The sequence below is a fragment of the Atta cephalotes genome (assembly GCF_000143395.1).
Source record: "Atta cephalotes unplaced genomic scaffold scaffold00017, whole genome shotgun sequence".
Taxonomy (NCBI): Eukaryota; Metazoa; Arthropoda; class Insecta; order Hymenoptera; family Formicidae; genus Atta; species Atta cephalotes.
This window is the reverse complement of record NW_012130081.1, coordinates 1,434,953-1,447,828: the sequence shown is the minus strand read 5'-3', so window position 1 is coordinate 1,447,828 and position 12,876 is coordinate 1,434,953. Positions and strand designations below refer to the sequence as shown.

The 12,876-nt window shown below is 27.0% G+C and overlaps 1 protein-coding gene across 1 annotated transcript; it reads left to right on the top strand.

The window, feature by feature from the left end:
• The first annotated feature begins 1,692 nt into the window (after positions 1-1,692).
• Positions 1,693-6,482, top strand: LOC105618493 (4-coumarate--CoA ligase 1-like). Its single transcript, XM_012200025.1, has 9 exons — positions 1,693-1,929; positions 2,258-2,465; positions 2,845-3,014; positions 3,116-3,302; positions 3,537-3,691; positions 3,962-4,145; positions 5,040-5,365; positions 5,938-6,133; positions 6,412-6,482. Exons 1-9 carry the CDS (start codon positions 1,693-1,695, stop codon positions 6,480-6,482), a joined length of 1,734 nt encoding a protein of 577 aa, XP_012055415.1.
• The last annotated feature ends 6,394 nt before the right edge of the window (positions 6,483-12,876 follow it).

Below are 12,876 nucleotides of genomic sequence, written 5' to 3'. Positions count from 1 at the left end.
AATTAGTTAGTAGTCTTTATTTAATTTTTTAATTTTTACCTTTTTACTTTTACTACTTCTTCTAACTAATTAAAGTAATTAAATTTAGTACTACTAGTACTTTACTTACTACTACACACACACACACACACACACACACACACACACACACACACACACACACACACACACACACACACACTCGCGCGCGCACATATACATATATAATTATTAATTTCGATAAGAAATATACTTATTCGAAACAGAAAATTTTTTTAAAGGCATATATCACAACATAAGAGTTTGGTAGCTATAATATTTTATATTTCAATCGATTAACAATTCAATAAAAAAATTTTGGCCTTAAATTAGGCCATCTTCAGTATTACAAAAATTCTTCATATGTCTTACGCATTTGTACATATTAATAATTAAAATATTAATAACAAAGGACACAAATTTAAGTTTTTTTCCACATACATTGTAAACTTATACATTGTAAACTTAATTACACAAGAACGCTTATTATCTAGATTTATTATCTAAGGAGAATACGACAATAGAAGTGAAGGTAATCAAAAATCTAATCATATGTTCCAAAGGAATTTGTCAATTATTACGATCAGTCCGATAATTCCTAGGTCCATCTTTAATTATTGAACATACAATTTCCGGATTCTAATGATTATGAATATTTTTTAATTAATTATAATAATTCTAAAATCCAGTAAAATCAAAAAATATATTTATGTTACAGTAAACTTCCGCATATTATCAAGCCGATAACTTATCGTAACAATTCTATCAGTAAAGATGTTCTGTTCAACTCTAATCATGACAGAATGCTTATAAACAAATAAAGATGGCCTAATTTAAGAAACGTTTATTGAATTGTTAATCAATTGAAATATAAAAGCTACCCAAATCTTGCGTTGTGGTATGCCTTTGAAAAAATTTTCTGTTTTAAATTTTAACCACGTATTGACTTTTATTGTTTATATTTATTCAATATGAAAATAGAGATTGTTTTTTTTGGTAATTTTTGTATCGAATCAAATAACTGGTTATAAAAATATTCAGTGTAGCATATAAAAGTGAACATGTCGCGATAATCGCTGAGTAAGTATAAATATTAAAGTTGGAAAATGAATATAACGCTTAAAATATTTACTGACTGTGTAACAGTAACTATACATATACGCTATATTTTTTTCTCACAAATTATATATAATTCAATTGTAACTTCACAATTGCAGATTTTTATTTGCGAACCAAGTGTTCGTATTTTATATTCTTATACTAAATTTTTATATTATAATAAACCTAACATTTTATGTCAATATCTTTTTAACAAATATCTTACTTTATTTAAAACTTACATATGCCAGTAGCATTTTTATAGTAAATTTTTTTCTGAAAGAAATATTATTTCTTATAATCATTTAAAAAAATAAAGAAATCATCCTTTTTGCATTTCTGCGTGATTTAATTCCAAACGTACAATAAAAATATCATTCATATTCAATAACGTATATAAAACTTAAAATATTATTTTGTTGCAATACTAACATTTCTACAATTATTTTTGATATATAAAATTACTGTAATCTAGCTTTATTTTATGATTTCATTTCCATTAATTTATTTATTACACTTGCAGGTTACGAGTTGAACAACTAATTACCGATAAATTAGTAGTGCCGTTGTACAAATATGGCAACACACATATTTTGTGGTATTCAGAGGCTGAGTCGAGTATTGGATGCAGGAATAAGGCCTCTGAACTCTACGTTAAGGCGTGCATCGACCTCGAAGCAAACCAGAATTGTGACGGGATCAAATAACGAGAAGATTATTATGTCTTCATGTGGTGATGCTTCTTATCCAGAAACTTTGATTCACGAGTTTGTTTGGAATAATAGTGAGAATTATCCTAATCATATCGCTTTGGTAAATTTTTGATTTATTGATATTTATTAATATTTTTATTTTACGTACGATAGATAATCTATTCATGTGCGTAGAATGTTTCTAATATTAATCGCGTTATCTTCTTTAAACAAAATAATATGAATTATTTAACAAATTTTAATATGGGGGGAATTGCGTATATATATATATATATATCTATATAGAAAAATCAAGAAAGAATGCTTGAAATGGAAAATACAACTAAAGGCAAGCATAATTAACTGTTAGATTTTTTTTTAACGATAAATGTACTGGTGTGTACTGGAGAATATGATATGGTATCAGTTTTATAACATACTTTGTGCAGGAGTGTGGTATAAATGGCAAGAAATACACATTTGCGCAAGCCAAGGATGCGACAAGTTATATCGGTAGAAGTTTACGGAATATGGGTCTCAAAACAGGCGATGTGATAGCACTAGTGGCACCTAATTTTCCGGACACAATTTTAAGTTGCCTTGGAATCTCGTCAGGAGGATTTATTGTTACTACTATAAATCCGATGTATACAGCAGGTAAGCTGTTTTATTTTAAACATGCTATTTTATTTGAGATTTACATAAAATAGATTAAACTTATTATAATATTTAACTTATGGTAAAATAAAAATAAGATAAGGAAGTGGAACACATACACACACACACATATACATATATGTATATTTATAAAAAGAATGATTTTGCTGAAAGATTTAAAATTTTATTGGACTATCAAAATAATTATGTTGAAAATTAAAAAAGTGAACAATGTTGCAAAAAAATTTAATATTCTAGTAACTAATTAAAATTTTCAAACAATTATTTTTAGAATAATTTTTTAGAATTTCTATTTAAGAAAATTTTAAATCTTATTTTAGTGTATTATAATATTGATGACCGTGATAAAAATTTTCAGAGGAAATGATGATTCAGTTGTTAAGAGCAAATGCAAAAGCAATCATCACTTCCACTTCAATTGCATCTACAGTGTTCGCTGCAAAAAGGGCATGTCTTTCACATGAAACCCCTTTTATTGTAATTGATGATAAGATTGGTTCTATGCCAGACGGTTCGATACCTTTTTCTGTTAGTATCAAAATAGATTTTAGGCAAATTAATTGACAATATTTAAAGATTACGAAAGAAAGTTAAAGTAAAAATAAATATAAGCATGTAAAATTTTTCAGGATCTCATAACGCGAGGTAAATCATTGCCACCTGTAAATTTGAACAGAACTTGCGATGACATAGTGGCTTTACCATTTTCAAGTGGTACGACTGGATTACCAAAGGGTGTTATGTTAAGACATCGCAATCTGGTGTCTAATATAATGATGGTTCAAACCTCTATCGATGTTTTTCAGTTTCCTACAAGTATCTTTTTTTTTATTTAACAAATTATTATTTCAGCCTTCTTGGTGTTTTAAATTTTGCGAATTTTGAATTAAATTAATGTATTTGTACGTTGGTTTTATATATATATTCGCAAAATCGGATATTCTTATCGGCAAAATTTTTTATTTGAAATTGTTTCTTATCTTCTACAATCACTCGATAATTATATAAACATTTATTATCTACATATAAAAATATCTTATTTCTTTACAGGTACATTTCAAGATGTAATACCTGCCGTATTACCATTTTTCCATATTTATGGAATGAATGCTTTGATGCTTCCACGTCTTTCTTTTGGCGCAAAAATAATCACTATTCCAAAATTTGTACCGGAAACATTTATTGATGTATTGGACAAAAACAAGGTAATTTATAGCTTGCTATGCTCAAAACTAAATCTCCTCTTTAGATATTTTAATACACTCTTTAATTAAAAATTTATTATATTAGAATGACAAATTAAGCTCGACTGGATGTGAATATATTTAAATTAAAGTAAAGTAAAAGAGCTTTTTGTGATTATATGTTTTTATATCATTATATGTTTTTATATATCAGAAAAATTTAATTATTCTTGTATATGTAAACAAAAAATTATGAAAGCATTAAATTCGCGACGATATGGCACTTCACAGGTGACCGCACTGTTTTGCGTTCCACCCATAATATTATTTCTTACGGCTTCCCCTCTTGTGAAGAAACAGCATTTCCATCATGTACATCTTATATTGTGTGGGGCCGCGCCTCTCGCTGAAACGGACGTCGATAGATTCTACGAGAAATACAATATCGATTCACAAATCTGCGAATTTCGTCAAGGTGAGTGTTTGTAAAATCGAGCTATTGTCGGAGCAAAATTCACAACTTGCGAACGAACGAAATGTTTATTGGATCGAATTTTCGGGATCGTGAATTTTCGACGTGTGCGAGCTTTGAAGACTCACATATATATTATATTTTTTTCTGGTGAAAGTAGAAATGTCGAAGAGGAGGAGGATGGACGAGTTTTGCATTTGTGGATTTTGCGAGTTCGAACAAACGAGCGGTGTATACATTCAATTTTTAACGAGATCCAACGAATCGGCGCATGATCGATTCTGGAGTAAAGTTCGTTGTATTGAGAATGGCGTCGTATTAACTTTACTCTTGTTTGATGCATATTCGAGTTCATAAAACAAATTAACCATATTTGACAAATTAATCATATTGAAAAAATGCTAATTACTATTAAACGACAAAATCTATTTATTTTTTTTTGCAAACAGATTTCATTTAGATGCAAATGTGTAACTTATTCAACACAGTTATATAAACATACATAATCTTTATTCAGCGAAATTATTTTTAACTTCAGAGATGGATTTGACAACTCCAACTACATGTCAGTAATGCATTGCAAAATTAATTTATCTTGTTTTTGTACCGGATTGTAATTTTTGTGTCGAATTGTTTTCTTGTCATTGAATTTCACAGCATATATACATCCAGCATATATAATCATTTTAAAGACTCTACTTATTTTAATTTAAATTTTTTTTATTATAAAATTTTTTGTTTTGTTACAAATATAAATTTAAATTTAAATATCTAATAATAAAAAACTAAATAAAAAACTAAATATAAGAAAAAATAATGATGAAATATAATAAAATATTTATTTTGGTATCAAGTTTATTTAAAGTTTTATTTAAAGTTTTGTAATGTTTTTTCAAGGTTACGGATTAACAGAAACTTCACCAGTGGACTTTATTGGAACTGGAAGAAAATATTCTAGTATAGGACAAAATATAGCGAGTTGCCAAGTACGCTTGGTGGATGTAATGACAAAGAAGGATATTAGTACTAGTGGTCAAACAGGCGAATTATGGGTCAAAGGACCACATGTTATGAAAGGATATCTGAATGACGAAGATGCTACAAAAAATACGCTAACCCAGGATGGATGGTTAAAAACGGGCGATATTGCTTATTTCGATGAAGATTTTGATTTTTATATTACAGACAGACTAAAAGAACTTATTAAAGTCAAAGGATTTCAGGTAACGATTTGGTTTGACAAAAAAGAACTTTTCTCTTTTTATTTTAATAAGTATCTTACAATTTCAGTATAATTAATTTGGTGATTATATTTAAATAAGAAGAGATATATATTTCTTGCAACATTTATTGATATGTGATAAATAAACTCTAATTGTCCAAAAAATTTTAAAAAGCATTAGCTTTATACATAAATAAAAAAAAGTCCTCTTTTTTCTAATATTATATAAATCTGATATAATAATTATTCATTATAAATTATTTCATAATTTGTATATTATTATTTTATTATAAGAATTATTTAAGGGAAAATACTACGGTCCAAAATATAAAAATATTTTTGGGAATTTTTTACAAAAAAGACATTAATTCTTATTGACTCATCCTTCCTCTATTTATTTTGATTTATTATTAAAGCAGTTGCTACTTTGTTTATTGATAAATTAAACAGTAATGTACATAAAATATCTTTACAAAGTTTTAAAGTTTCGCGATTTGACAGTACTTTATTTTTCGGTGGCGTTTAAAGTGTTTGCTTGCTTTAATTTAAAATGTTATTTTCGTTTGATCAAAGGTACCACCAGCGGAATTAGAAGCGTTGCTGCGAATGCATCCTGACGTGGAGGAAGCAGCAGTGATTGGTATTCCACACGAGAGGTATGGTGAGGTACCTAAAGCATTTATAGTGGTGAAGGAAAATAAAAAACCCACAGAGGACGATATTAAGGACTTTATAAAAGGAAAGGTTTCCGAGTACAAACAACTGAGAGGTATAACTCAATTGCTTTCAACTATTACAACATCGCGGGGTTTCTAATTATCACGCATTTAATTACAATAGCATATTAATAGAGTGCTGCATGTAGTCTTTAGAATAGCTATCATCTATATATCCGAAGAAATGTCGTAAGTTCTTAAAGAAAAAAGTAGTTGTTGTAATTCAATTGAACTAAGTATAAAAACTTAAAGATAGAAAAGAACTCGGTAGCTAGAAACTTCGTTAGGAAAATTTGAGGATTATATTTGTTTTTTTTTCTTTTTCTTTTAGGTGGAATAACATTTGTTGACAATATTCCGAAGAATCCGAGCGGAAAAATTCTAAGAGCAAAAATGAAATAAGATTACAAGTCTTAAAAAATGGTATCAAAATATATTTTTGATATATTTTTAATTAAAAAATTATTGTTAATATAAGATTAATATTTAAAAAGTTTTATGTGTATAAACAAATTTAAGCGGACGGTGATTTTTCGGAAGTGTATATCTATGTGTACAGTACTTTGCTCAATAAAACTGTAAATCTTTGATACAAATATGTATACACTATAATATATGTACAATGTACACTATACATGTGTATAATATGTGTACACACACACACACACACACACACACACGCGCGCGCGCGCGCGCGCGCACATGTATACATATATGTATATTTATAGAAAGAATGATTTTGCTGAAAGATTTAAAATTTTACTAGACACAGATTTCTAAAAATAATTTTATTGGACCATCAAAATAATTATGTTGAAAATTAAAAAAGTGAGCAATGTTGCAAAAAAATTTAATATTCTAGTAACTAATTTAAATTTTCAAACAATTATTTTTAGAATAATTTTTTAGAATTTTTTCTATTTAAGAAAATTTTAAATCTTATTTTAGCTTTCAGCAAAATTGTTCCATGTAATATAGCTCTTTTATTTATGTATAGTCCGTTAAAAACTGAACATAATAAACATTTATATAATAAAAAATAATATAATATTAAGTAGAATTTCTTTTAAACAAAAAAAGTTAAAAATATTTTAAAATGTGTTAAATAACACTTACTTAACTTTAGCTATTCTGTGCACATTATTGACACATTTGAAAAAATTATATTTTTGATGGATTCATCTGTATATATGTAATGACATGAATATAACATTACATATGACAGAATACATTACATATGATAGAATTAATATTTTTATAAATTTATATTTCTTGTTATTATTAAATCTATCACATACAGATGTGTATATGTATATATTATATTAATCTGTTGATAAATATTGTACCTTGATTGTATTTAGGCTACACACATTCAAGTAAATTATCAAGCATAATTTACTTGTGCAAATTATTTGACAAGTTTACTTGAACGTAGGTATGTGTATTTATATAATGTTAATCTTTTGAATAAAACAGAATTTTATAAATTTTTGTTTTTCTTGCTTAATTGCTTTCTCACAATATATTAAAAATGTCATATGGCATCTAACTATTCTATTATTCGTAATAGGTAAATTCAGTTAGTGAAAATAAGTTAGTTCGCTTATACAAAAGTTATGAGAATGAGAATAAGTAATATTTATTTAATATGTATGTTATAAGTATATAAATGTTGTAATTTCAAATAAACGGAACATTATGCGTAGTTACTCCTTAAAACTTTTTCTAGAAAAAAAAATTAAGTGTCGAACCATGTTAAATGAAGAATGTATTCTCATATATGGAAGCAAGTTCTCATAGAAAATCATTAGAAAATAATAATTGTAACAAAAATTGTCCTAATAATATTGCCTTACTAATAAATGTAGAATTCCAACGTTGATAATTTTTGTAAATTCTGTTAATAAAATTCAATCAGAGCAGTGTAAGTCTTCATTGTTATATGAAAAAATAAAAAATTATTGTATAAGCTATAAAGATAATCATTAATGAGAAAAAACAGGAATGCTTCTTTGACTTTTTTTATTAGCATCTTTATTATTCTATACAACGGTGATATTTTAGTAAAACTACTATTATAACGTATGTTTTATTTTTTTTTCTAGGCTTGTATATTATAATCAAATGACAATTTTTAATGAAAAGAAGAACTGAAAATTTTGATAATGATCCGACATGAATCGAAACATTTTTGTTTTATTTATTGTCGGCATATTAAAGTTTGTATTTAGCTAAATGATAGTTTTATTTATTAATGTTTTCAATTTATAACGATTAATCTTTATAGACTTATAGCTCTTTTGCTTTAATTTATTGATATTATTATTTTAATTCAAATGACAATTCTCATTCTCGATATGACTCTAATTGTGTTTTACTTTATTTTAATCGTGTTTATATTTTTATATTATCTTCAAAATTTTTTTGATAAATTTAGAATTGATTATTATTTAATATATATTGAATGCGATTTTTTAATAAACTTTCAATAATACATATATTTTGCACATAGTCTTAGATACATGAAATTTTGATCACTGATTATACAGTAGGTACGAATACTCAATTTTTTAAATTTTAATATTTTCAACAAACAAAAAAGGAATATATTCATCGTAGTATTTGTAAAATTTTTATTGTTTTCCTTTTATGTAATTGTTATAGATTTAAATAAAATATAAATAAATAGAAGTTTACAAAATTTTTTTTTTATAGTCTATTTGAAATTAATATAATATAGAAAAATTTTATTATTTTTATCTGATTATTACATTACTGTTGTATCGCTACTTCAATAATTCATAACTGAATATGATAAAAGTGTCATAAATGCAAGGAATAAAGCAGATACTTAATGGAGTTTCTACGGACGCTTGGACTTTGATGCGAAATCGATGTTCCCGTTCCTTACCTTATTTCACTATATTTCATGAGTCTATCTTTTTTTCTTATTCATATATCACATCCGCTCGTGAAAGCGTGAAAAACGTATTTATCTCTATATTTTATATAAATTTCTTATTGTTAGTAATATAGATCAGAAAGAAACTTACAAATGTAGTAATTAATGATTACTTTCATTTTTAATAAAAGACAGTAATACTGTTTAAAGAAAATGTTAAATGAAAATAGAAAAATACAAACGCAAACGTATTTTTGCAAATGCACTGAATGTAGTTCACTGCAAACGATGGCGATCTTCGACACGAACGAAGTTGCAACATTGTTTTTTTGTATCTTTTATACGAGAAATTTCTAGACTCACGTACAATTTTGCTGCCTGAGAATTATTTAGTTTTCTATTTCTAGTCGCATTTATGTTCGTAGTGTGTATTTATTTATAGTTTTTTAATCTTTAATTATCGCATTTCAATTAGTGTGACCAAATAATTATCGATGATATAAAATAAATTAAAATAGATTAAAAACATTAAGATTTTAAATAGCAAAAAGAGATAGTAGTAAGACAACAGTGTAATGAATATAATGAATATAAAAGTATGTGAACAACAAAAATGAATTGGCGATGCAAAGTGCGACTCTCTAAATTTAATTACAGTTTTTCATAGCCTATATAAACTAACAAGAACAAGTGTTTTTAATTGTCTGAGTGAATATCGTTGAAATAGTGAGATACATAAAAAGAATATTTCAAATAAATTCGGTTTGGATATGTTCATTTTTCCGTGTCTCATTACACATTCTGGACGACCTAGTTTCGCATATATTCGATCTGCACGTTTACTCTCTTGAGTATCGTGACACTTCCGCTTCTTCTGAAATGAAGTTTCTATTTTCTAAATTTTCATGAATTTTTGCCGATTATTAATGCTTTTCGTATGGTTCTCTGAAACCTCTTTCATTCAAAGTACAGATTGACATTTTGAGATTTCTTTTCTACATAAGACAATAGCTGCGGCGCTTGAATTTTCTGTCGCATTGATGGATTTAAATCTGTTCAATTTTTCGTATTTAAAAATTGAATCTTCGCGAGAAGTGCAAGTGTCGCATTACTTTTGCACATAATTCCTTAACTGTGTTTTTATCATGCGTACTGTACATATTTCATCGTCGCTCTCTCGGATTCGAGAGTTGACGCGTGGCGGAAATAGGATAAAGCTCCTCGGTAAATGAGCTTTTCGTTCTATTCTGCGCAGGTCGAGGCATGTGTGGAGGAACCTAAACGTATGGCAAGAAGGAGATAAACCGTAGACTTAATGCTTAATCCTGAGTCGTCGGTATATTAATGCGAGAGAGGAAACGTGAGGATACTGACGAAAGGAAATAGAGAGTAAGAGAGAGGAAGAGAAAGATATACGAAACCTGGAGAGAGAAGGTTCGAATTCAGAAAGCTTTCAGCTCTTGCCTCCTGTTTCTCTCGCGTAAATGAAAGAACGGTCGGGAGAGCATCATCCCTATTTTTCCGACCGAGGTCGGATGATGAAAAATAGGGAAGAGCGTGAGTAGTAAGAGCAATGTAAAAACGGAAACTATTTTTTGTCCTATATTTCTCTTACTCCTTTTCTTTTTCCCTTTCTCTCATATCGTTATATGTGAGCACTGTGTCAACCTTTACTGACGATGAACGATCTTATTTTGCGTGTGGCGTCGTCGTCGCGATGCAAAGCCAGTATAAAATTTGATCGCCGGACTAAAGCGGAAAAATTTCGTGGAAAAATTTCTCGTTCTATTTTAAAATTTATATTATAGATCCGCTGAAATTTGCTTTTTAATGACAAAACAGGTTTTTTCTTCAAGATTTTTTTATATAATCGCTCTTATGTAACTATATTTTCGATTGGATTTCGATTAGAAAAAGTATAGAAAATTTCTTTAAAATATATTTCAATGAATCTTTTACAAATTTCAAATAATTTGTTTCTTACTTTCTAAAATTCAAAGAAAATTTTTTCGGATTCTATTTAGTAATTCTATCTAGTCTTACTTCACAAGATCTTGATAACAATATAATTCTCCCTCTTTAATTTAAAAAATGACACAATTTTCAGCAAAATAAAATTCTTTTTTATGTATTGTCTCTTATGTTGCCTGGAAAAATTAAATTCATTCAGATATTTATTCATTTGATAAAATTCGATAAAATTATTATTATTATAGATGCTCATTTTACGAAGCTTCTTCATTTACACGCAGTATAAGAGATATTCTACAGTTCATAGGCCGGTATTTATAGTCAGATCTATATTTAAGACCATCTTAAGTACAGTCTTAAGAAGTCACGAATCAATCAAAGGGTCGTATTAGCGTCTTAAGACATTATTTAAGATAATCTTGAAATAAGATCGGATTATGAATACCGCTCATAGAATCGAAATTCAAAGACGTGTGATAAGCACGCATCTTTCTGCGACAGCTTACAATATTTATGCTAATAACAATATTCATTACGAGATTTTATCTTCTGATAAGGAAGAAAATTCATTCTATCAAAATTTACATGTATTTGCGAATATATTTGTTAATATTACATTACTTTGTGTCAATAATAATTATTCTTTATTCATCAATGTAGAATAATGATTCTAATGATATATCTACACATCTCCGTATAATTTTAAATAAATAAATTCTCCCAAACTGATTTAATATTTATATTATTTAACATATTTATGTTAAATATGTATTAAATAAATGTTAAATAATATTTATATTATTTAACATTATAAAATAACATATTTATTTATAAAATAATAAATTATATATATATATATTTATATATATAATTTATTATTTTATAAATATGTTATTTTATAAATATTTTGTTGCTTTATAAATATCTATTTTAAACTCAAATTTTATTTAGTAAATTTGACTAATAAAATTAGAAATTATTTTATAAATACAATAATGCAATAAAATTATTGTCTTCTTAATAGCATATTGCTTGATTTAAATCTTTCTCTTTCTTTAAACTAGACATTTTTATGTTAACAAACTATAAAATAATAAAAAAGCAATTTTTCTTTTTAGTCTTGATTAGTTTTGGTTACGATGTTAAGTTAAGAAGTTTTAAAGATAGTGTATTCAGTAAGGTTCACAGTTAATGATGAAAATGCAATTATAAATTCCGTTAGGCTGCTATAAAATTATCTTTGATCGCATATAATGTCATTTCAAAATTCTCTACACGACACAGTCTGTCACTTTTAATATTTTGGTATTTAGAGAGTGGAAACACAGCCTGAGTGACGTTTCTGTACTAATCTCATCAAATTCGTTTATTTAGGATATATATTCACAAGTTAACATAGTCGACTATTTGGAAATAATTTAAAGTTTAATCGATATTTTAATAAAAAAAGATTTAATAAACAAAACATTTTTTTCAATAATTCTTTTTTTTGTAAAGATAGAAAGAATACAATTATCTTATTGCAATGTTTTCTAGATTACTATTTTTACATTACTATTTTTATTATTTAGTGAATTTTTAGATTATTGTTTTAAATTGAATTTATCTTTAAGTATATTTAAGGATATTTATCTATTGATACATACTACTTTTGTTATTTTGGTTATTTAAAAATATCCAGACAAATCAACACGTATCGATTTAGCAACGTCTGCAGAATAATTCTTCTTCCGTATAGAGTGCAGATTCAAGCAATCTTTATCTCACGCGATTTCAGGAGAATCACGAACGCGAGAAAAATTGCAAGAGAGGAATGTTCCTGGTTTACACCTTTGGTATCACGTACTGCTGTTTCGTGCGTCCACTTTATCGTCGTTCCATCAGCTCTTGTCTCACGTTACAGAAACGCCTGTCACGGACAAT

Bases quoted from the DNA above. Each gene is read 5' to 3' on its own strand.
- LOC105618493 (XM_012200025.1), top strand. From the start codon at position 1,693: ATGGCAACACACATATTTTGTGGTATTCAGAGGCTGAGTCGAGTATTG. The intron at 3,015-3,115 runs GTTAGTATCAAA...AAAATTTTTCAG, and splicing joins ACGGTTCGATACCTTTTTCT to GATCTCATAACGCGAGGTAA. The intron at 6,134-6,411 runs GTATAACTCAAT...TTTTTCTTTTAG, and splicing joins CGAGTACAAACAACTGAGAG to GTGGAATAACATTTGTTGAC.